This window comes from Opisthocomus hoazin, chromosome 8 (assembly GCF_030867145.1).
Source record: "Opisthocomus hoazin isolate bOpiHoa1 chromosome 8, bOpiHoa1.hap1, whole genome shotgun sequence".
In the NCBI taxonomy this organism is placed as follows: domain Eukaryota; kingdom Metazoa; phylum Chordata; class Aves; order Opisthocomiformes; family Opisthocomidae; genus Opisthocomus; species Opisthocomus hoazin.
In genome coordinates, this window is record NC_134421.1 from 57,896,908 (window position 1) to 57,920,719 (window position 23,812).

Here is a 23,812-nt window from a genome sequence, read left to right on the forward strand (position 1 = left end):
GCCGATAACCCAAGGCAGTAGTCAAAAAAGACAGGAAAAAAGAAAAATATTTCATGTGGTAGTTCTTCAGCTCATCGAGTTAAAGGTCCAGGTTTGGGGAATGAAAAAACAAAACCAACAAAAAAAAGCCTACAACCAAACAGGTGTTCAGCACCAGAGTAATAAGCATAAGACTAATACTTAAAGATACATGAAATGGAAAAAAATTCCAGTGTTCCAAAACAAAGTAAGAGGCTATAGTTTAGTGCCAATTACAGCACCTCACATGAGCACCCTGAACCTGCTTCCTCTGCAATTTGAGAAGCATTTTTGTTGTTTATTTTTAAACCTGAGGAAACTTCAAATGCAAATAAACATCCACCTCAGTATCATTTAATATGTTTGGCAGTCTAGGATGTTTTAAGTTTGTCGGGGCTTTAGAGGGGGGTTGTTAGGTTTTGTTGGTTTTTTTTAATAATAAATGGATAGACTATGAGAATTATCAGAAGAAAGGTGGGATGTAAAAGCTTAAATTAGAGGAAATCAGCCTTTTCTTTTAAACTTACATTCACATTCTATTGTTGCCTACTAATACCAACAACGACAAACCCCAAATATGATATTTCTAATACACTCTCTATTGTTGTAACACTTTAAGCAATTAGAAATGATGAGCATTTCCTACTTCCCTCGAGACATTCAATCTAATATCTCTAAGTACTAAACTATGTTTTGATAATCATTCTAGATATTACTTAATTTCATTCCATTACTCCCATTACATAACATCTTGAATTACTTCCCTGATCGTCCTGGTACTCAAATCTTCAAAAATTTTCTATCTGAATTACCTATTCTTTGATCTCCAACACTTACGACAAGGATGTATCTGTAAAAGCCATCTTCCAAACGCTCTGGCTAGTTAGATTCACACAGCAAGCAGCTTTTAAATAAGATGAACATTTTATAGCTTTAATCTAGTTAACAACTCCATTATGATTCACTGGTTTGTTTTGCCTTTATTTTTTTTCTTTTTTTCCCCTGTTTAAGTGGCTTAAAGCTGTGATTTTCCTTTTCTGTTTCAAAAGGAATAAGAACACAAAATGCGCAGACAACTGGCGTATGGAAGCTTCAGCCTGAGAGGGAACCTTGACGTTTGGTGTATGGCATTGCCCAAATAACTCAAGCCACAGATTTTTGTTCATTTGTTTTACAGTGAATTACAAATCTACACTTACAAACTGACTCAGATTAATTTCTGGCCATCACACAAGGTCAGCACAACAGAAGAAGAAAGATTCACTGTTTTTTAAATGTTATTTTTAATGGAAAACTTAGTATTGTGTGATTTTACTGCTAGCAACAGTTATACACAGGTGACTTGTTTTTAATACAGATTTACTCTTACTTGTATCCTAAACATCCCCTCACAATTATTTCAACTGATAAACTACAGCCTTTGGAGCTAAACCATTAAACCTTCAGCTGCTCAGGGTTTTGTAGGCCATCTCCACCAAGCACACACAAGAATAACTAAAAAAAAAAAAAGCTTCACTCTCTAAACGAAACTTCTAACGCACAGTCATCATCTTTAAAACACAGCAAATGATACACCAACTTTAGCAATACTGCGACAGCCTTACAAATGTACAAGTCTACTGAACTGCCTTCTTGTGCCTCAAGCACGAGACATCCATCTAGACCAGTCAGCCTTGCAGTTCACCGGCTAAGTGCAAAATCAAAATGAAGGCTAAGGTCTAACTATTCCTCATAGTTCTTGCACAGGTTTAGAGCTATTTCAGACGTTCAGCAGCACCACCTGCTATTTTCTCTCCCCATCCCTTCCCATGACTCTAAATGCCAGTACTCACTCCCAACCCCACCCTCTCATCAAACAGGGCTAGGATTTCTGCGGGTCATCTGAATTCACAACAGTAGCAGTCAGCAGCCCGTTTCCCCGCTGTGAAGCAAAGAGTTAATTATTTTCTCAGACCTGCTACAGTTCTCCTTAGCCAGCTAATGTTTTGTTTGCTTGTTCATTTTTTTAGTTCTGGGATATAGCTATTGGCATCCCATCATCAAGGCATTCGTGTTTCGGCCACTTCCTAGCAGATTTCCTAAGGCAAGCTCCCCTTACCAGGTAGTGCTCCCTTCCCACATCGGTATTTACTAATGATCGAGAAGAAGAAACAACATCAGAGCAGGGTCTGGAGAAACTACGGTCAGACTCCTCCTTGACCTGCACCAAGGGGGAGGTGAAGGCAACGGAAAGAGGGAATGGAAAGGATTGACTCTACCAACACTGCCATTTCCCAGCTGTTGTAAATGCTGCCTATGGTTCCTGTAGACAGCGTTTGATGAAAGGGTGTTTAACATTCCTGTTACCTGCTCCACCAGCTTCTTCACCACCAGCTTGTAAACCATTTCTGCCCAAGCTAAGGCCCTGTAATTCAAGCAACACTTTCATCTCCAAATCTGAGTTTGTCCTTGGTCAGTGTTCCAGAGCAACTGCTTCTCTCTTTAGGCCAAACTGAAGTGGGAAGATTTCCACAAAGAAATTAACTGCTCAGTTCAGACTGGCTGATTTACAGGGGAGACTGGGCGGTGTGGGGTGGAGTTGAAAAATATATAAAAATCTATGTTCCAGGGCTTGGAAAACTTATAGCACAGGCTGGCTTCTACGCAAGAAACTAGTGTCTGATAAAGACAAGTTGGTGACTATCAGCTGTTTGGAGCTTTTCAAAATTTATTTTAATACACTCTTTATTTTCAAAGAAACAAGCTCAGCTGTAAGAATAGTACATTGCCTACGGAATAAATGTTTGCTGAATATGCAAAACTTTCAAAATACCAGAGTTAGGGTTTCATTTTCTTTCAAGTACAATGCAATTGATAGAGGCAGCTTCAATAAACTCTCATTTAGAATGCTTTACATAGAGTAATACGAAATTACTTTATTTATTAACTACAATTTGTTCCTCTCAAGAGCTGTTGTAAGTTAACCGCATTATTTCTGTATAGCACATACAACACAGACATCTCGTATAAAAGGAGAGTCACCTTTCCGTAGTGTGCTTGACCAGACTAGACTTCCATTTCTTTGTTTTTCCAAAAATATTTGCAGTCTATCTAAAAATCATCAGTACACTATATAAGTCCAAAGATGCATCTCTTCTCCACTGAAGTCTTTTACATTATGAGTTTGCATGCAGCACTATACAAAGCATCTTGCAATATGAAGGAAGGACAGTATAGTAAAATTAAGGGTCACTACTCCAAAAAAAAAAGGTATGGGATTTATTAAAGAGGGATTTATTAAATTCTAATAGAATATTGAATGAATTATCATCTGAAAGGAAAGTTGACCTGCAACATATTGTTTCTTTTTGTTTTATTAAAGCTCTTCTAAAGTCTAAGGGGAAAAGGAAAACTTAAGGGAAAAATATAAACTGGACAGTTTACTTGCAAAAAAAAATTGAAGGATAAAACCTAAGCAGGTAGCAGCCTTAATGTTCTGGAGTCATCAGAGAAAATTAGATTTGTCAATTACCAAGAAACCTCAAAATTAACTTGACAATGTTACAAAGTTCGTATCTGAAAAAACATTAACGGAAGTGTCCTTTCTTCAGTCAGACTTCAAGCACAGCTGGGCCTGAGAGTATTCAAGAACAACTGAGGCAACAAGTTACTGGCCGTGCAAAAATAAAGGCTACGTGGCAGTCTGCTTGGTAATTACTGTGGCCTAATTTGAATCCAAGTGGAGACTACAATAAGAGATACGTTCTTCTTCAATAAAGTTCTCAAACTGCTGTGCAACTTGGATGGCATTTTATCATTGTGTAAGTTTTGGCATTTGTTTTGTTTGGTTTTGGGGTTTTTTTGGTTTTGTGTTTGTTTTTTTTTTAATAAAGTATGCTATTGTCTGGGTTTTGTTTTAAAAAGCACAGGCGAAGAACACAGAGAAACGTATACAACCTTAAAGATCAATGGTTGAATACACACCACAAGAAAAATGTGAACCACCACTACTTTTTGCCACAACTTCTGTTTACAGACCTCAACAACTATTTTCAACATCCAAACCAACAGTCAGTGCTCTTGCACAGTCTCATTTCAATGACCGACTTCTTCATTATAAATCTGGCATAATCTGTAAATACAGTAACTCATAAATTATAAATCTCTCTATGGCTGCTGACGCTGAAGGAGTAGAGAAGGTTACTACTACTTGTGCTGTCACTCACACAACAAGGTATTTTGTTCAACTATCTTCAACAGAAAAATGAAAGGTTTATCTGGAGTCACTGTCCTATGCTACCTATTCAGTATTTCATTTCAAAAAAGTTTAAAAACTGGAATTTAAAGGCAAGTTTTTCAGCCTTGACTTTCAGCGTCTCTCTGGGGGTTGTCACACGTCCCTGCCGAGGCAGCCAGCCCCAGGAGCAGAAGTACCAAGTGCTGCTACATGCCCTGCTCGTTCCTCAGGCTACAGAGGGGTGCACGCTGCCTCACGCTTGCTTCAGCAAACAGAAACGAAGGTTTACAGCTCCTCGTGGCTTCCAGCTCGGCAACGGCTGCGCAATAGACCCCGCGATTAAACCTGTCGGGAAATGTGCTTTGCTTCCATTAAACTCCTCTCTAGCTTCTATTAAACTTCAGAAGTATCCTGGCTTCCTTCCAGCCCCACTCCTGTTCTCTTTCATTCTCTCATTTACATTCAGTATGATATTCGTTCATTTTTCATGTTAATTGTTTTAATATTCTTAACTTGTCTTCAAAGCCTCAATTTCCACTTGTTACATAACCTCCTCTTGTCCTCTTTTGTCTTCTCCTGCTTTCTCTTACCCAGCTTTTTTTCCTCTCTCATTACTCTGAGCTTTTATCCTTTTCCACACAGTATTTTCTTCCACTTCCTATTTCTTGCCAGATTAAAAAGATGCATCTTTTTATCATCTCATTTTTTTTGTTCTTTTGTTTGCTTGTGCACATTAAAAAAGCAAGGCTGTTAGAGCTCAGAAGCATCTGTGGACCAAATCCAAACACCAATACATTTCACATGTGGATTCACTTAACGTCTAGGAGATGCAAGGATATCTTAACAATAAAAAAACATTTTATTAACTAGGAATAGCAGATCACATACACCAGCAAAAATACAATCTTAACAAAAATGCTGAAGGCCATAAGCTCTCCCTGTTGACACACTGTACCACTCTTCCGTTGCAGAAAGCTTTTCTAACACCATGTGAAAAGATAATGGCAAATTACGAAATTAGCATCAAATCAAGCTTAGACTTTCAACTGCAGAGCAAAATTTTTTGTTTGACTTTCATCAAGTCCGCCTAAAGTTTCACGAGAATAAGAACAATCAAGATGATACAGCTGTCTCTTTAATCCTATCTCAAATTTATAGCCTTGAGGGCACAGGCAGCCTGCGTGAACATCCATCAGCTCACTCAAAACTAGCAAGACCCAAAAAGAGCAGCGGAACTCCAGCACAGGCCACAATACCTACGTGCAGTTTTGACAAGACAATGCTGAACTCCCTCCAATTACGGCTAAATTACTGCTTAGTAACTTAGGATTTTTTCCAAAAGCTTTCTTCCCCCTGATTTTTTTTTTTTTTCACTGCAGTGACGCTGCACAGTACCAGGAATGTTTTCAGAATTCCTAGTCCTGCAGGAAAAAGTGACCATATAGCTAAAACATCCACCCACTCTATTGATATTTTTCACCAAACAATCCAAAATAGTCAAATCCTTCAAGCCTCCTCTCCATCGCAGCCCCCCAAAAAGGAACTTCTTCCCTTTTTTTAATATTATTTTATTTTTTTAAACAGGAAACTGATGGAAAAAATTAGCTTCAAGTTTCAGCTTAAAATGGTTGTCCTCCCCCAGGTTTCAACTATGGGCCAGTGTGGTCTTGAAAATATCTGCCCATCACTGTTTTACAAAATTCTGGGATATGTTACTATTAAAAAGCTAATTTGTAGTAACTGCTTTTCTGGAATATAACTTCCCTCTCGGGGCATTTTTCAGTCTCCTGTCAGCCAGATTTGTGACTCCAGGCTTGAAACAGCAAGCTTCCATTTTCAAGATGAGAAAATACCAGAATGATAAGAAACAGAAAAGTTAAACCATTTCAGACCTGCTTGCAGCAGAGTGCGAGATGCTTGTCTAAAATTGTATGACTTTATCTTTTACAGGTCATTTAAGCTGGTAAAAGCCATGACAAAAAGGAAACATTTTTTTCTACTTCAGGCACTCTATCAAACAGCAGTGGTACCGTTGTTCTTAGGAAAAAAAGGAATCAAAGCAATGGGTCACCAAGCCCTATTCTTTTATTGACTAAATTTATCGTGCTAAAATTTGTTCCTGTGAGAGTCACAATCTCCTTAGCCTATTTTTACATTTTGCTTCTCTTTTAGATCCACCTCCTCAACGCAGAGGTAGCTCCACATGCTGTTCTCACCAGTTCAGTAACATCCTGCTCGTGATGAGAGTTCCCAATTCCTCGTCGTTGGATGTTACGCACATATGTGGCTGATTCAGATACAATAAGAAACTATTTCTGTGCAAAAAACTAGATCAGTTTATCACTTGACAGGATGGACAGAGCACAGTCCTCAACAATTCTTACAGAAGTTGTTCTAGTTTTCCTCTCCCCATCCTCAAGAGAAATCCAACTACACTTGGACTTTGTTGCTCTCATTGGCCTCACTAGTGATATCCAATTTTTAACCCGAAAATATATAACAGGTTTCTGAACTCTTAAGCATAAAAGTTCTAGATTTTTGTTGCTTCCTCCATGTGTTTCTTGTATTTTTCTGCTTTGTAGGATCTCTTCTACTCCTGGGTACACTCGGTAACTATTTTTAGACCTCTGTAAAATTCCTCTACCTGTAACACCCACAGTTTTTGATTCAAATTTTTGTTTTCTTAAACATAAGAGTTAATCATTAAAGCATACACAAATTGGGGAAGTATTAAATCATTCTACTGCTGTTTTCTTCCTTATATTTTCATTTCACTTCCCTGCTTTGTGACTTTTTTTTTTGTTTTAAATGAGTTTTCCAGACACACACAATCTCACTCCTGTCGCCTCACTTTCTTACAGTAAAATACAAGATTTTACCAATTCTTTTATATCATATATAGTGGAAATCCTCAAGTCAGAAGATTAGAACAAATCAGGGCCCATCATAGATGCTACCATGTTAAGTTTACTGGCCACAGTGTAGAACAGTCCCATGGAGATACGTTAGGAGAAAGGGGGCAACCAGAACCTAAATTCTCTGCCAGGGAAAGCCATGCAATAGCAAGTTGGGGTCATGAGCCTCTTCTCCTACGGCCTAGAAAGGAGTATACCAAGAGAAGAGGATTCACAGCAGCACCAAAGTTACAGTGAACATGAACCATCAAAGCATTTTTTGTGACTGTTTTTGGTAAATAAGTTTTCAAAACCACCGAAGGAAAGTCCACACAATCCTACAACCTCCAACCATAACCAACGCCTGTTTTCCTGCTGCAACAGAACAGCAACCCCAGAATGACACAACCAAACTGTAAGGAAAACAGTACTTAGAGAGTTAATACAATCTGACAGTTCCTTAAAGTACCATTTAATTACTGCATTAAAAAGCAATCACCAATTCCTAGGCAAGCAAACCATCAATAGACAGCTGCTTATTTATATTTGAAAAATGTCTGTTCATAGGAGAATGTCTGTCTTGCATACCTGACAACTAAAAAATTACTGGATTATTTAAAAAAATACTGGATATTGCAAATAGTTTACAAGCCAGTCCTTTAACAACAGTGCCTTCATGTGTTTATTATAGGCATTTTCTTATTTTAAAGCTAAGATTCAACTACATTGTATAGTTGTAATTCTGTCCTCCTGCACATTCACAAGCAAATTAGGTCAATTCCAAACTATTTGTAATACCTCTTCCATAGAAAGGAGTTTGAGATTTTAAAACATATGAAGTTTAAAACAAAGTCAACTTACCAGTATCCTAAACCTTCTGAACTGTCAATTTTTTGTTCTAGCCTAATAAGGCATCCTAAAGCAGTAAGAACCAAAATGTGAGAATGACTGTCCTTGGCCAGAGGTTGCATCCATAGCGTGTTTTATCACCCTTTTACGATGTTTATTACATAAGTTTCCCTAATTAAATTCTAAACTTAGTTCTACATATGGTATCTGTAACATCCTGTGGCAGAGAGTTCCACTATGTATTCATGTGGTGCATGGAAAAATGTCCATTTTAAACCTACTGCTGGGCAAGAGCTAGGAGTCATCAAAACTGTGTTATAAGAAACCATGAATAATCATGCTCTCCGTAACATTAGTAGCTGTATATACCTCTTGCATTTCTTCTGATCTTTTTTATTTTCCAAGCTGCAGAGTCCTAACCATCCTGTTCAAATACAGGTATCTCTCTCCCCATATAAAACCTGGTTTATCCTTACTAAAAGAAAGGGCATCTGCAATTGTTCATACTATTCCAGATTGGTCATGGATGTCATCATGATGTTTGTACAGAACAGTAATGCAACTTCAAGACCTCTTTTTTGAGTCATAAGAACTTAGACTGCCATGCATGTTGGTTAGCCAGACCTCTCCTGTAAGCATTACTGTATAATCTTGTATAGTTAATGCACTTGCCATTTTATTAATTTGTTATCTTGTATTATCTTCCCACAGATGTTCATGTTCACAGATTTGGGGGTCTTAATATCCTGGTGTATGAGTACAAGCTGGTATTTTGCTATTTAGCCCCTTTCACAGACTTATTAAAGCAGCAAAGATCTCCACACAGATCCTTGCAGGAGTCTATTCTCGGCTTGCAATAACTTCTCTTTTATTCTTATCCTTTTTTTTTTTTTCCCCATCTTAAAGAAGTTATTACCATGAGAGGACTTCTCTCTTACTTTTGCAACCATCTGGTTTCTTCAAGAAATTGTGGCAGCAGCTGTGATGGACTAGGATGGTTAGTTCATATGGCATGTACAGTTCTAACATGCCCACGAACTCACATCCAACCGAACTGCAAGCTATGCTCTGTCTACAATAATCATGTTGGCTCTTCTTTATTAATTTATATTCTCCATGTACATGTTCATTTTCATATTAATAAACACACATCTTCTCATTTGCTTCTATGACAGTTTTAATTAATTTTGATAAGGACAGAAATAAAACTTCCTGGGCCGCAGTTTCACGCAGATTATGCTACACTTCCAAATCCAGTGATTATGTATTCGAATTACTCCAGACCTGTTGGGTGTACCCTGATTAGCCCAGGCAATTTGTTACTATTCATTTTAATCAGCTTGTTCTAAAAGCTCTTCCTCTAACACTTGAATTTGAAACAGACCATCTGAGACATCTTAAGTAAGGTCCAGTGCAGGAAGCTTCATATACCCTCCATAATTAACACAAATGTAAAAGGAGTCTTTGTAAGATATGCTGCTAAAGATTTATCTTCTGCTTATGTTCTCACAATGTCTTGATCCTTACTGGGCCTGGAGACCATTAGGTCTTTTGCTTCTGATGTGGCTGAAGAATTTCTCAAAGCTCTTTCTGTGCCTGTCTTCTGATTTTTATGCATAACTTGCCAGTTATGCATTCTTCTGTTTCCCGCATTTGGTTACAATTCCTACTTTATAAAATCTTTCTTTACCTGTTGCAGATATCCCTCCTTTGCAGTTTTAACAATACTGAGTTTGAGTTCTTTCCACCCTTGTGAGCTGACAGCTTATCAGAGAACCCAATATATTGTTCTTCATTTCTACATTTACCGAGTCTTCACACATGTAACAGAACCATGTAATAACAGGAAATGCTTCTTCCCTCAGCATCTTCTCTCCTTTAGCACTTCACAGTAATTTTCCATCTTGTTTACATAGTCAATGATCTAACCCTCACCATATTTTGATCTATTTGCATGCAAATACAAACCGTAAGTGTACTTTCTTACCTAAACACACATAGCTTTGGCTGTAAACCTTAACATATAATAGCGCATCTCCCAGAGTACAGTTTGCATTCTCTTCTCCATATAAATGTTTGCTCTTGTACTAACATCATCTTATACCAATTTTGAGACGTCAAATATGTCAATATCTGGATTTCAAACAAACATTCCAGGTCTCACACTCAATTTTTCACATGTCAGATTTTGTCCAGAAGCCCATCTACAACCGCTACTGGTTCAATTGTCTTTTTCTTATATTTTATAAAGAGAAGCAAGCAGTAAATACATACATGACGGTGTTAATCCCTGACAGTTGTTGAAACATCTGCAGACCACAACCCACAATTAAGGCTCTTCGAGTTGGAGGGTATGTTAGCATTCTGCAGATCACAGGTCCAGCTTAAAAAAAAAAAACAACAACAACAAAAAAATACATAATAGTTCTTAAGTGATCACTATCAAGACAACGTTCTCAGGCATAACAGGCTTTGCACCTTAGTTTCAAACAAACCTGGACTATTTCAATCATTTTTTAACAACTTGATCATTTCAGTTCTGCTTTTCTGCACTGTACTACAAAGATGATTTTCGGGAAGCCCAGGCAAAAAAAAAAGAGGAACTATTTTTGTACACTGTGTATACTACTGATGGCAAATGTACAACTCTCTTATAACATACTAACAGATTGCACATCCACTGCAACTGAATGTACTCAAAGTTATCACCAAATATCATTGTTGTTTCCTTTCTAAAAGCTCCTGTTGTTATTGAGAGGTTATTTCAGAAATGTCATTACTCACTGCTCAGATCTGGATCTTGCCGGGTTAAAGTGTTCTCCCTAGTCCCCCAAAGATGTAATTTCCACAAACCAGTTGCAAGTGTGCGTACTCTGAAGGTATGGGATAGATTTATTCTACACAGCTGTAAGGCCAGCAGAGGGAGCATAAATTAATTGAATTTTTTTCCATACCTTTGGTAGCAATGGTATGAGGCTGCACTCAAAAAGCAGAAAACAGTTTCTCAATGAAGAGAAAAACAAAAATTTCTGGCACACAGAGAAAGTTTTCTTCTCTGTTAATTTTAAAATTTCAAAGTATCCTATTAAAATAATATAGAAAGCTACGTGATATCAGGCAAAAATTTAAAATACTTGACTCCATTATTTACCTGAATTTCTTTCTGTCCAGAGTGGTGTTTAGGGCAGAACACAGTCTGGTGAAAAATTCTACGTTTTATATATCTTACCACTTCTGGTATACCCACTCAAAACACCTAATATAAATCACAATATGCCTAAGTCAAAACATTTGCCATCAAAAAAAAAAAAAGTAGATGAAGAGGATATACATTTTCACATTTTCAAAGTCTTTCTTGAACATACAGAAAATACTAAACGTATTCATTCAGTATAAAAACCTATATGGGTTTGTTAGTGAAGAACGATTTACATGCAAAGAGTTTCATCGTCAGAAAGCTGACAATCTGTGAACAGTTTCAAAAGCGGAACTCAAGAAGACAGTTTAGATAACATTTTCTTCATCGAAAGATTACCAGACCTGCCTAAGAAAAACTGTTTTTTCATTAAAAAACTACAGTATTTCTAACAGTATCATTGCTTAGCTTTGCTTCTTTATTAACAGCAGAATGCTGTCTGATAAATTTTCCAGCGGTTTCCAGGTAACATTAATACTCAGACAGTACACAGTCCCTGCCATACAGCCACACCACTACCTTCAAAACATCTCTCTCTGAGTAAAATGAACTGACAGATAAATAGAGTCAATCTATATATTTGGTAAGACATTCTCAAGTAAGACACATGACATCACAGGGCAGACATATCAAAGGGTTCAGTAGCCAGAGTGGCATTTCCTCGGTCCAAAAACAACACAATCAGCACTCGCTGTTAGCCAGGAGCCATCTGGAGCTCAGACACACTCTTGGACTCCTCCTCGACTCCAAGCCTCACAAAGAAAAAAGATTTACTAACAAATGCAACCACGAATCTTAATTCACAAACAGCAGCCCTCAGGTTTTCATACTTGGCATCACACCTAAGCATGTAGGCTTTGGGCTTAAAAACCTTTATCTGACAACTAATTCTGCAGCATCTGTCATGAACCCAGGCTGCTGAATGCCTACGAGACATCTTCCATTGTTCATAAACTTCCTATGAAGTTGCTAAATGAGTTCAAAATCCATCTTTATCTTCAAAGGACCTTACAGACAACCTAAATCTTGAAGTCCACCACCAATAACTGTGCTCACTGAGTAAGCTGGAACTCTACAGCAGAGCCTGTTAGGAAAGGAAGTAGAAATGCCCCAAGGAACTGATGCAAAGTTTTTCACAATTCCTGATCCAATCAGCTATCTGATGAAAGTTATATAAAACTCTATTCACACTATGGCATTGTACAGAACAATTGGAAAGAAGGCATTAAAATGAACAGCTAAAAATTAAAGCAGCTGTTCCCAGACAATGGCTCGCAACTCAGAGGGAGTCATGAACTCTCATCAAAACTTCACCACACAAAACAGCCTGAAGTGGGGCCCTGCAGAAAGTTTAAGACCACGTAGTAAAGTCTAGACTTTTACTTCAGTTTTTTAGACTTCAGACCTTTAGAGCATCCAGTCAGCTAAATTCAGTAGCTACCTGTAATTTTTCAGAGTTCTGATTAATTGTATCAGAAAAACGATGCTAAAAATCATCATAGCGGTTCAAGTCAGAGATTTAAGAGTTTCACTCCAAATCTGTACCATGGCAACTGCACATATCAATAGGCATACACAAAATTAAAGGATTTTCTTTCATAAATTCACAGCCTTCAGGTTTACAAACCAATAAGTGGAATGAAAGAAATAAAAGAAATCGTTAATCTCTATATTAAAGGAGCTTTACAAACTCCACTAAAAAACCCAAAGGACTTTGACTGTGAGGTGGCTATTTTCAAAAGAGAAAACAAGTGTGAAACTTTTTATTAGAAGTATCTAGCCCTAAAACTAACTATACTATTTTTTCCATTTTCCCATCTTCAGTTCTGCCATTCATCTTCTGTTGTGTTCCTCTATTACAGCCTTAAAAGAAAACAACTCTAGGCAAAATGTTGTTAACAACAGAGAATGGGTCTAAACTAAAAAATGAAAAACAAAACAAATTATCAGAATTAAATACATTTTTCTTCTGAAAATAGGTCTTCTGAAAACTTCAATTCTACTTCAGGAGTTTCTGATAACCATTAAATCTGCTGTTAGTTATTACAATAGATTAAAACAGCACAAACCAATAAAATAATTAAATCTTTAAAAAGTGGAGCAACTTAGTCACAGAACTAGAGGGAAACAGATAATGCAAAGGATACATCACAAAAAAAAAAACATTTGGCAATTTTTACAATGAAAAAAATAGACAGTGGTCTCCAAAAGCGAATCTTTTTTGTTTATGATATTTCTGCATTAATTTCTGTTGTTTTCTCTTCAGCTGGGAGATTTAGAAACATTCCTGCATTTGAACTTGAGAAACCACCGAGATGTTTGCTTTCCTCCTTCTAATCTATGAATAAAAATGAAGTCAAAAGGATGAGACCTCCTAAGGTCATCATTAATTTAATGACACTAGACTTGGTTAGACTTTTTGTGCTGTAAATTTCCTTATTGCGTATGTTTACAAGGGTTCAAAATATGCTACAGTAAAGGGCAGCTGAAGCTTACTTTAGTGAGAGTGCAAAATGGCAGCAACAGGCAAAGAGCAATGGAAAAATAAGCATACTGCTGTTGTAGAAGGTGACATTACATGAAGTAGTGACACATGAAATGGATTGCTGTGGTTTAACTGGCTTTTTCTTGATCTGGTCTAACTGTCTACCTAATGAGACCTTTATCCTTATAAACAAAATGCAAAACTAGAATTTGGAAGTTTGGCTTCATATCCAAAAAAAACCTTCTTAGCTTACGCTGAGCTAAACACAGGGGGAGGAGCTGTTCTTGTCAAATCATTACTTCTGGAAAGCCAGTCATGCTTTCCAAATGTTACATTTTATGAGTGGTTATCTGAAACTTTTAATGCCAGCTTCCCATATTTTAGCTGCTGTTCCTGCTGCTAGGCATAACCCACAAGTAAGTTAGGTTTAGAAATCACCTAGTAAGGCATTTTGACTTTCCTCTGTAGGTAAAATGTGTTGTATGGCCATCACAGGAGCTTGGATGTGATCCAATGCCAACTAAAAGATATAGAGACTTTTCAAAGACAACAAAATAAACAAATGCTAGTTCTAAAAGGAGTTTAAATAACGAAAGCTGAAAAGCAGAAGAATGGGTACTAATGATGTCTCTGCATCTCCTTCTGAAAATGCACTGCATACACTTTGGGGGAAACAAAAATATTGTAGATAGACATAAAGCCAACCTAAAAATCCCCCAGCAAATGCAGGCAGACATCTGGTGCCTGGAAACCTTGTGATCCCCATCCCTCAAATTATTAGTACAATACTTGGCAAAATATCACAGCCAGGCAACTATGGTTAGAGACTGGGCTCTGCCAAAGTCATTTTCAGGTTCAAACATTTTTTTGCCAGCTCATCTAGGTGACAGCTTGTAGCAACAGCTTAAAAGTACGGAGGGCTCTTGCCAGCATTTTGTGCTCTTGCTGTAGAGGAGTGTTTCCAGGAAAGCAGGCTTAGCCAAGCAATGAGACATTCACTCATCAGTTTAGCATCAATTAAGCTAAACCTTCCCGATTACTTTCTCGGACCTGTTCTTGTCCTAATGCCAGTCAACCCCTTCTCTTCCACCCAGATAGATCTTCAAAGAATACATGTACAGACAGAAATGGAACAAAAAAAACCAAGAAACTTCAGGCTGGTGATCTGGATAACTGAAGGCAGACATAGGAACCATTTCTCTGTTTTGCCTTCCTTACGAAATGACAGCTTCCAGCCCAGCTTTTTCTGCATCATCTGCAGAACATTCCTCCACCAAAGCCCTCAGAGCCAACTATTATTTTCTGCATATGAATGACATACTAAAGTAAACACCCTTTCCCTCTCTTAGTCTATTACATGCTTATTTTCTAAAAGTATCAACTTCATTCATGGTCACAACACTTTTCTGTAAAATTTATCAAATCACAGGAAAATAGAAGTAGCTTTAAGACCAAAACCTTCTGCCTCATATAGTTCTCTAATCCTTTGAGATAGCTCAAAAGGTTGTTTGCTTGATTCTTTTTTTTTTTAATTATATAACTTCCCATCAGCCAAGAATGAGAAAAGACTGTCAAGCTTGCCTAGTAACTGGGTCTTAGTATTTCTCAGTTTTCCACAGTAAATATATCCAATGGTATAACAAGCCAGCCTGCTCTAAAAGCAAATCAAAGCTAATTAGACATAACAATTTTGGTTCTAGAGTAGTGCAAGAAGTTTTTCCATGCCTAGTTGAACTGGAAGAGGTTTTTTGTTCACTCAGGAAACCCAGATTTCAAATAAATAGTCCCTCCAAATGATCTTTTAAATCCACACACTGAGAACAGAAACACTAAGAATAAAGATTATTTTGTTTTGTTTTGACAGCAAGTTAGGTTGGTCTTTTGGGAAACCTGAAAACAAAGCAATTTTCTTTTATCTGTAAAAGGAAAAAAAGAATTCTTTCCCTTGATACCACATTCTTTGATATAAAGCTTTGGTGATGGAAAATCTATATGACTGAGTACTTGCACAAAGGCAGCAGCAGTTAAGAATACTTCTGAATAGGATAAGAAGCAGTGGCAAGTAGGGAAGCAAAAAGAAGAGTGAATTTTGGCTCTGTATGACATGTTCTTTATACAAAACAGAAACTACTGTAATGAAGTCCTTTAAAACCGGAGAAACCATGACAAAACAGATAACAGACAGAGAAGGGTGGCCATTTACATGATGCCAGCAGGAGCTGAGAGAAGCAGCCACAATGACCGACGAGAGTCCGCGCAGGTGGAAGCGGGACCCCACTGCGGTACTGTCAGACCTGAGGAGTGGAGGAATGAGGGAGGGGGAGCTTTACCTGTTTCTTGGATAGGAAAACTGGGGTAAGGACAGACAAAGGCAAGGATCACATCGTGCTTTCCTTCTAGCTGTAGCAAACACCTTAGAAATAAAGAAACAGGTATTAAGGTGGACTTGTGCATATCCACAGCCTATGATGTGGTTTTAGCAAACATTTCTTTTCATGGTCTGCTCTAGAACCACTTTACATAGGAAACAGTAGTGCAAGCCTCACTTAAAGCTGGAGAAAGCAGATGAGGAATTGTAAGACGATGTAGCTAGCATTACGCAGGTAGAACCAAAATACGCCAAGTGTAGCATCCTGAAGCGCTTCCCATTCCACTCTCTCATCAAGTAATGAACTGCACTGCAGAGCATTTAGCAATCTGGAATTCAAAAGCTTTTATTCTTTCGTTTTAAGTTGAGGAAAGACACTTAAATGAAAATTGCAATCAGGGCAGTTTTAAGAGTGCTTTTTTTTTTGATGTGTTGGTGTTGCTGTTGTTTTTCAATTAAAAGAGCACCAAAAAAGCTGATGACTCAGAGTTCCCTCCAACTCAGTCAATAATCTACTCTCAAGCTGATCTTCCCAGCTGTTACTGTATTCCCGTACAGATATTGTATTTTATTTCCTGGGCAACACACTGCATGCCTTACATTTTTTGAAAATGTTCTTCTGCCAAAAATCTTCCTTTAGTGGCATTTTTTTTCCCCTTCTATCCCTTGTTTCCAAATGAAATAACCCTGTTCCTGCCCTAAGCCAGTAGTTTAACAGTGAAAACAGATTTCTACTCCTTGCCCTCCAGAAGAATGAGACATAGGGACAGATTCCCAAGAGGGAAGGGGAAAAAAGGGAAATCTAATAAAACAGAGAACGGAGCCTCAAGGTCAATGGAAGTCTCGATGGGAACTTATGGATACAATCTGTTGCACATTCACTCTTCTTTTTTATTAACAGCACATTTAGTTTAGACCATCTCCTTATAAAAAAATTCTAAAAAAAAAATTTATCTCAGGGGCCTGAAAATCTCCTCTCACTTTTTAAAATTCAGATGCCATTAGCATAAGAGTTTCAATAAGAATAAAAGTAAGGAAAAAAGTTAAATTAGAGATGAGGTCCACATTTAAACAGGTTTTTAAAACCTGTTTTGAAATCAATATCATTTGATATGAGCTGGGTTCCAAAACTACCAGAGACGAGAAAAATCAAAAAATCACTGCACATTAAAGTCAAACTACTTTAACTTTGGCTTCCTAACAACAAGACAGCATCATCAATAGATGTACAGATGACAGACAGCAGAGCAGACCAGCTTGAAGCTAATAATAATGTATTTAGAAAAAAAAGTTGAAGGAGTTTCTTAACTGAAGTATTCAAATTTGAGCTCAAAGTTGAGTTCCACTGAAGACAGAAGGACAGACACACACAAACATTTCACTGAACTGCAGCCTAAGATCATAGCTTATCTAAAAGTACTACCTAATCTACTACATTTTAGTAGTAACCATCTTCTATCAGAAACACAAAGGGCTCCAAGAACAATTACCACTCAACAACAGCATGTTTTTCAGCAGAGAAGGCCAACCACATGCTGGAAGGAGGAGCAGGAGCACTGCCAGCAGGTCAGGGAAGCAGTTCTTCCTCTCTACCTAGCACTCGCGAGACCCTTAGCTCGAGCAGCACACCACACTGCTGCATGAGTCTGGAAGAAAACCACTGAGGTGGAGAGGGCTGGAGCACGTGACAAATGAGGAGAAGCTGAAACAACTGGGATTGTTCAGCTTTAAAAAAATAAGGTAAAGGAGAAAAGCTTCTGCTGTCTACGGCTACCTAGCGGAGGGCCAAAGAGAAGATGAACCCAGGCTCCTCAGGGGTCTGCAGGGGTAGGACAAAAGGCAGTAGACAAATTGCAATGCAGAAAATTTGGACCAGATGTGAAGTCTGTTTATTTTGTACTACGGAAGTGGTCAAACACAGAAAGAGAGATTCAGACAGGTCATGATCAAAACTTCACTGAAGATGTTCCTAAGCAACATGCTCTGACTTGCCCTGGTTTGATTAGGGATTGGATTAGACAACCTTCAGAGGCCATCTACATGATTCTTCTATGAAACCTAAACCATTCTAAGATTTTTGCTGGTACTGGTTAGTACAACCCCATGAAAACGTAAGTTTGGTTCTTCACAGTAGTAAAAAACAAAAAAAGCATCCTTAGATACAGATTCTGTAAAACTCGGCCATCGTCACATCGCCAACAGCAGATCCACCCCTTTTTCCAATCTCAGTCCTAGGCTTCATTAATCAAGAACCTGTCAGTCACACTAGACTAACAGTTTTTACCCTGAATTTATAACGTCCATAGAGAACACAAATCAATATTGAAATCAGCAAGGGTAAAATACTCAGTTGACAACTCCCATAATTGGTATGACACATGATGTAGCAATAAGGGAGATGTTATTGTAGCCTTTGGATATATAAAGGGGGCTTCTAAGATAGATGGGGACAGACTTTTCACCAGAGACTGTAGCAATAGGACAAGAGGTAATAGTTTCAAACTAAAAGAGACTAGATTTGGATATAAGGAAAAAAATATTACTCTGAGAGTGGTGAGGCCCTGGCATAGGTTGCCCAGAGAAGATGTGGCTGCCCCCTCCCTGGCAGTGTTCAAGGCCAGGCTGGATGGAGCTTTATGCAGCCTGGTCTAGCGGAAGGCGACCCTGCCCATGGCAGGGGGGTTGGAACTAGATGATCTGTAAGGTCCCTTCCACCCCAAGCCAGTCTATGATTCTACGATTGTTAAGAGCTGTACGCAGTTCTGGTCCCCTTTGCTTCCTCCCTCTCATCTCAAAAAAGGAATAAGGTAGAAATGGGGGAAGATTGAGAAAAAGGCAAAAAGAACAATAAAATTAATGGAACAGTTCCAACATACAGCACTGGTAATACTATTTTTACCAGACCCCTGGGTACTAAAATGCATATACAGTTATACCATATCAGTGTACTTCTGTCTGGATTCACAACAAGCTAATATTAACAGTCTGTTTAGTGTGATTCTGCCTTCATTAGTGTAATAGGCGTCTGCTTTAGCTACAGATGAAAGCAATACATCAAGTACACCGTCCTTCAAGTTGGAGGAAAGGAGCTGATTATGAGTTGGGAATAGAACAGAAGTTTCATAAAATCAGAAGCGGTACAATGAAGGTGAGTAGAGAACACAGTTGTTTCAAAGCAAGGCAGAAAAAGGGCAGTATAAAATGGCAGATGCAAAACCAAAAGCCTTGTTAGGATCCACCAAGCTTTGGCCACTATCAAGACAGAATGGCAGCGAGATAGACTTTGACATAGCATGGCCATTTTTACCAAAATGTGAAAAATCCACAGTATAGTGGACGTACGGTTCTTCTCTGTGGTCCAGAAGACAGTGACAACGGGCCAAGTTTTTGCTACTGCAGACTGTATCTCGCTGGAGCAGCGATTCCAAATCAACCAACTGCTTAAGTATTATCACTGGCTGAACCAGTAATAATTTACAATTTAAAAATACTGAAAACGGATGATAACCTCTTGGGCTATGATCCTAAGCAGTGCTTTTATCGCAAGAACTGTAGATTATGAAAAGCTGATGTTCATAACAGTTTCCGAATCTTTCAATTGCTCAAGGATTCACATACCGCCTATGTGAATTTTTACAATCCAGCCACTCTGGCATTTCAGACATAATAAAGTACTTCACAATGAAGTATGATTCTTCACAATTTTGCATCAGATATAATCATTAGCATCAATGCAAAACCACCGTGGAAGCAGTTTACTTCTATTTGCACAAAGAAGAAAGCCTATGCAGTGTCAGATTAGTAACCTCTTTTATTTCATAATCCTGTTGGTGGTAGCAACAAAATTCCTCCAGCAAGATGTACAGGTCATTTTTAATGCACCTTCACTGTGAAGTGAAGTCTTGTTGGTTTCCAGAAATTAGAGAAAGACTGCTTCTGCATAAACTTCAGAGAGTTTCTCAAGAGTAATTCTTGCTACTGTCAGTAAGACTGACAGTAAGGAGAGAGATCTATGTACAATTGTTCGTATAATGAAATATTTTTTGCCTGTTGATTAATAAGAGAACATACTGTGGGTCTTGCTTTCATTAAATCATTTTTTTAAAAGTAATTTCAAAAGCTGACACATAGATGTCCTGTATCATCAGCTGTGACTAACGTGGTGAACAAAGGCTCCTAGATAAAACAGAGTTTAAAAAAAGATATACTATAATGCTGCACAGAACAGCAGGCAAAAGGCGTCTTCCCACATCACAATGCTGGTTTTAGGGCAAATAGAATTAATACTCCACAATGGACAGTTGAACGTCTCTCATGTACTATGGCATACATCTAATCTGCAAGCTGCTTTGCTTTACAACAAATGGAAATCCTTCTGATCATTTTCCGTATAGTGAAGACAGAATGGCATCGCCTAAATGCCATGTTTATTCACAGTTTCTTTATAAATATAAAATATCTTAAAACATAGTTCTTTAAAAATCTCTTGAAAATCCAGTAGTGTAAGATAATGCTTGATCTCTTTTCCCCGAGTTAAATATGCTTTTTCTTTCTAAAAAAAAAAAAAAAGACACCAACCAAAACCCCCCAAAAACCCCACAAAATCAGAACCATACTTACTTAACTGCTCCTACTAATGCTTGATTGCACTATAAGATAGAAGCATGCAGGACGAGGATCTTTGCTATGTTGGTTGGTCTTTCCCCCATTATTCTGGTACTAGGACAGCACCGCCAAACCAGCCGAGTCCATCCTATGACTGTGTCCTCAGGGCTGTATTTCCCAGGGCAGCAGGCATGGCTGTCCCTCGCCCCTTCCCATCAGTGCCCCCCGCCAGGTATCACAGGGCTTAGGGCAGAGCTGGGCTGCTGCAGACCCCCAAAGCCACATCAAGCACTGCATATTGGCACCGGGCACAACTGTTTCTTTACCAGAAGACGACATGGGTTTGATTCACTTACATGCTATTTTAAAGAATGCAAGCTTCCAACTCAGGGATCAGCCTACGCCATGCACAGGTACTTTGGTTTTTAGCTCTGAGCAAGGGTAAAAACCACTGTGAAACTCCAACTGTCCTGCAGCACTGAAGAACACAAGGGAACGTGCCCTCTAGTCACCAAATGAAGATTAAATAAAAAATAAGTAAAAACTGGATTGGCATCAAAACAATCCTTTCCTTTGAGTTGGTCTACCTACACCCTATGGACTGTAACAGAAAATCACTATTATAATAGAATCAACATAACTATCTACTAAAAACAAACTTTAGATTATTTGGGTTTTGCAGGCACTACTAACTCTCTGAAGCTATGTCCCTGGGTCTATACATATGTGGTAGCAACCTGCTTTCAGATCATCCCAGCTCTCCTTAAAGATGCTACAGGAACATGTTACATTTGGCTTCTTAATTTCATTTGCTAGTGCTCTTTTTTGCAGGGAGACAAAAGAGCAACGATGGAAACAGAATCAGCCACTACAGCAGCACCAGTGCCCATACAGCAAAATCAACAAATGGACATCTATACATAAAATGTACAAGAAAATCCACATGATAGACTAATTGTTGCACATGGAAGATGCTGTTAGAACAAGTTATTTAAATATTTTTGGTCTGCTCAGGTTCCAGGCCAAATCTGTTGGAGTTAAGAAATAATATCTGGGGAAAACCCATCTACATTACCACCTTGTTGATATTTATAACGTTTCAACTTTAATGTTATGACCTGCATAAGCGCGGCAAGCATTCTCAGCTGTAACACTATTTCAGAAAAAGGACTTAAATTCCTTTCTTAAAGGCAGTAAGAGCCTAAACTGCATTGAGAGAAGAAGCTGTTTTTAAGACCAACATGAATTCTTACCTAGGGCTTCAGAAACACATGTGCACTACTTGAAGTCAAACATGATGCAAGATAAACTTCACATAGCAATTCACAACATCCCAGTGGAATTACGTGCTCAGCAACAGTGGTTACTGAATAGCATCTCCATTTCCCCAGGAGCTCCTGGTTTTCCTAGATTTGAGGCCAAAACATCACTAGCACAGCTGGAATTTCAGGTAACCTTCCTGGCTTCATGGCAAACTGCAGATCTCCCACCCATGATCAGCCAGAAAGACTGGTTGTGGTGCAGAGAAGGGGCAGAATTTTACCCAGACATGCATGTCCTCTCTAACACACAGGAGCTACTTTTCCAGGATGTTCAACTACTTTCCAGAGCAAACCAACTCGTCATGAAAAAACAGATGTTTCAAGGATAAGCACTAAAAAGAATAGCAATAGTATGAAGTCCTACCTGTTTACCAAAACAAGGGAGGAGGCAATTACTCGATTTAGAATTTGTCAGGCTGTAGAGACTGACGAACCTGAAGGCATCAGCAAAACTGCTTCATACCATCATGAGTTACAACAGTCTGGCTGGCATTGGATCGGGTCAGGAAACAATGAAAGTTAATTTTCAGTGTCAGATATAGGAAGCATCTGCATCTTTACATGGATAACAGGAAAATATTTTCATGTTTCTCAGTAAGAGCATCATTGCCCAACTGTGCCTTCTGCCAGCTGTCACCAACCTATTAAGCAGCCTGAAAGGAAAAATTCTTGGGCAGGAAGTCCGGGTGAAATTGTAAACAAAAACAGAGGGAGAGCAAAGCTGGAGGAAAGCTGTAGTGTTTGTCCCACCTACGTTTCAGGGTGGATTTCCAAGTATCTCCATTTACTGACCTCGTATGTGCTGGCTTTCTCTGAGCTGCCACTTAGTCACTGAGATAAATCACTACTGCTGATCATGCAGGCTGTGAAGCTAATCTGATAAGCTAATTCAGTTCCATTCTCCACCTATACACATCTTTATACACTCTCCACCTATATATACCTATTTGCATTCTGCACCTACACAGCTAGCATGAAGACACCAGCAGGCAAATACAGAAGAAGGGGGAGAGTGGAGGTAAAAATGACTTGCTTGACTACTTGGAAGAAGGCGGCAGACATAAAATCAAGTTTACAACATAGAAATGACACCACCGTTGATGAGCTCACACTCTCAGGCTGACTTTAGGCAACGACACAAACAGAGGAAGTTTTCCATTTTGGACAGCACTAGGGTAACATACGCTAGACAGTGATAATTTTTCCTAGAAACACTGATAGAAAAGGAAATAGCAAAGTATGCCTGCAGTCATAAACTGATTTCTGCAAGTGTTTTGCCAAAGATAATTACCAGCCTACAAATGCAAGCAGGAATCATCATTCAAGTACCTAACATTCATATAAAGGGAATGGTGGCATTTAAGATCAAATACAGTAAAACTTGCAGAGTAACACTGAGACATAACAGCCATCTGACTTTATCTCTGCATCTGACACACTGAAATTAATCATTTGCATTACCACAAATTACTCCACTGGAAATTCACACTTAGTGTAATACACTGAGTCCAAGTTACAAGAAAAGTTTAGCCACAGCATGGTAACTTTGAGGTCAAATCCACCACAAAGAAAAGTGGTGGCCTCAAGGACAGAAAATACTACGAAGTCCCTTCCTCCTTGGAGCAGTGCTAACACTGACTGGGGTGAGGGGAGGATACACATAACCCCCACATCCAGTTATCTTCAGGCTTAACAGTATGCCCATACACTAAGTTACACAATGTATTTTAATGCATAAGCCCACTCACTTGTGAAGCAAACATTCCTCTGAGCAATACACAGTTTAGGAAGCAGTAAGACCATAAGCATCTCGGCAAGTAAGGCAGTGCAGTAGGCAGGGATCACCAGGTCAAAGCTGC

At 38.5% G+C, this 23,812-nt stretch overlaps 1 protein-coding gene across 1 annotated transcript in view; it reads right to left on the reverse strand.

The window, feature by feature from the left end:
* SLC2A13 (solute carrier family 2 member 13) overlaps positions 1 to 23,812 on the reverse strand; it is a 167,433-nt gene that overhangs the window by 84,181 nt on the left and 59,440 nt on the right. The window contains exon 4 of the mRNA XM_075429058.1: positions 10,252 to 10,360. Within this exon, the coding sequence (XP_075285173.1) occupies positions 10,252 to 10,360 (109 nt within the window). The remainder of the gene's footprint in view (positions 1 to 10,251; positions 10,361 to 23,812) is intronic.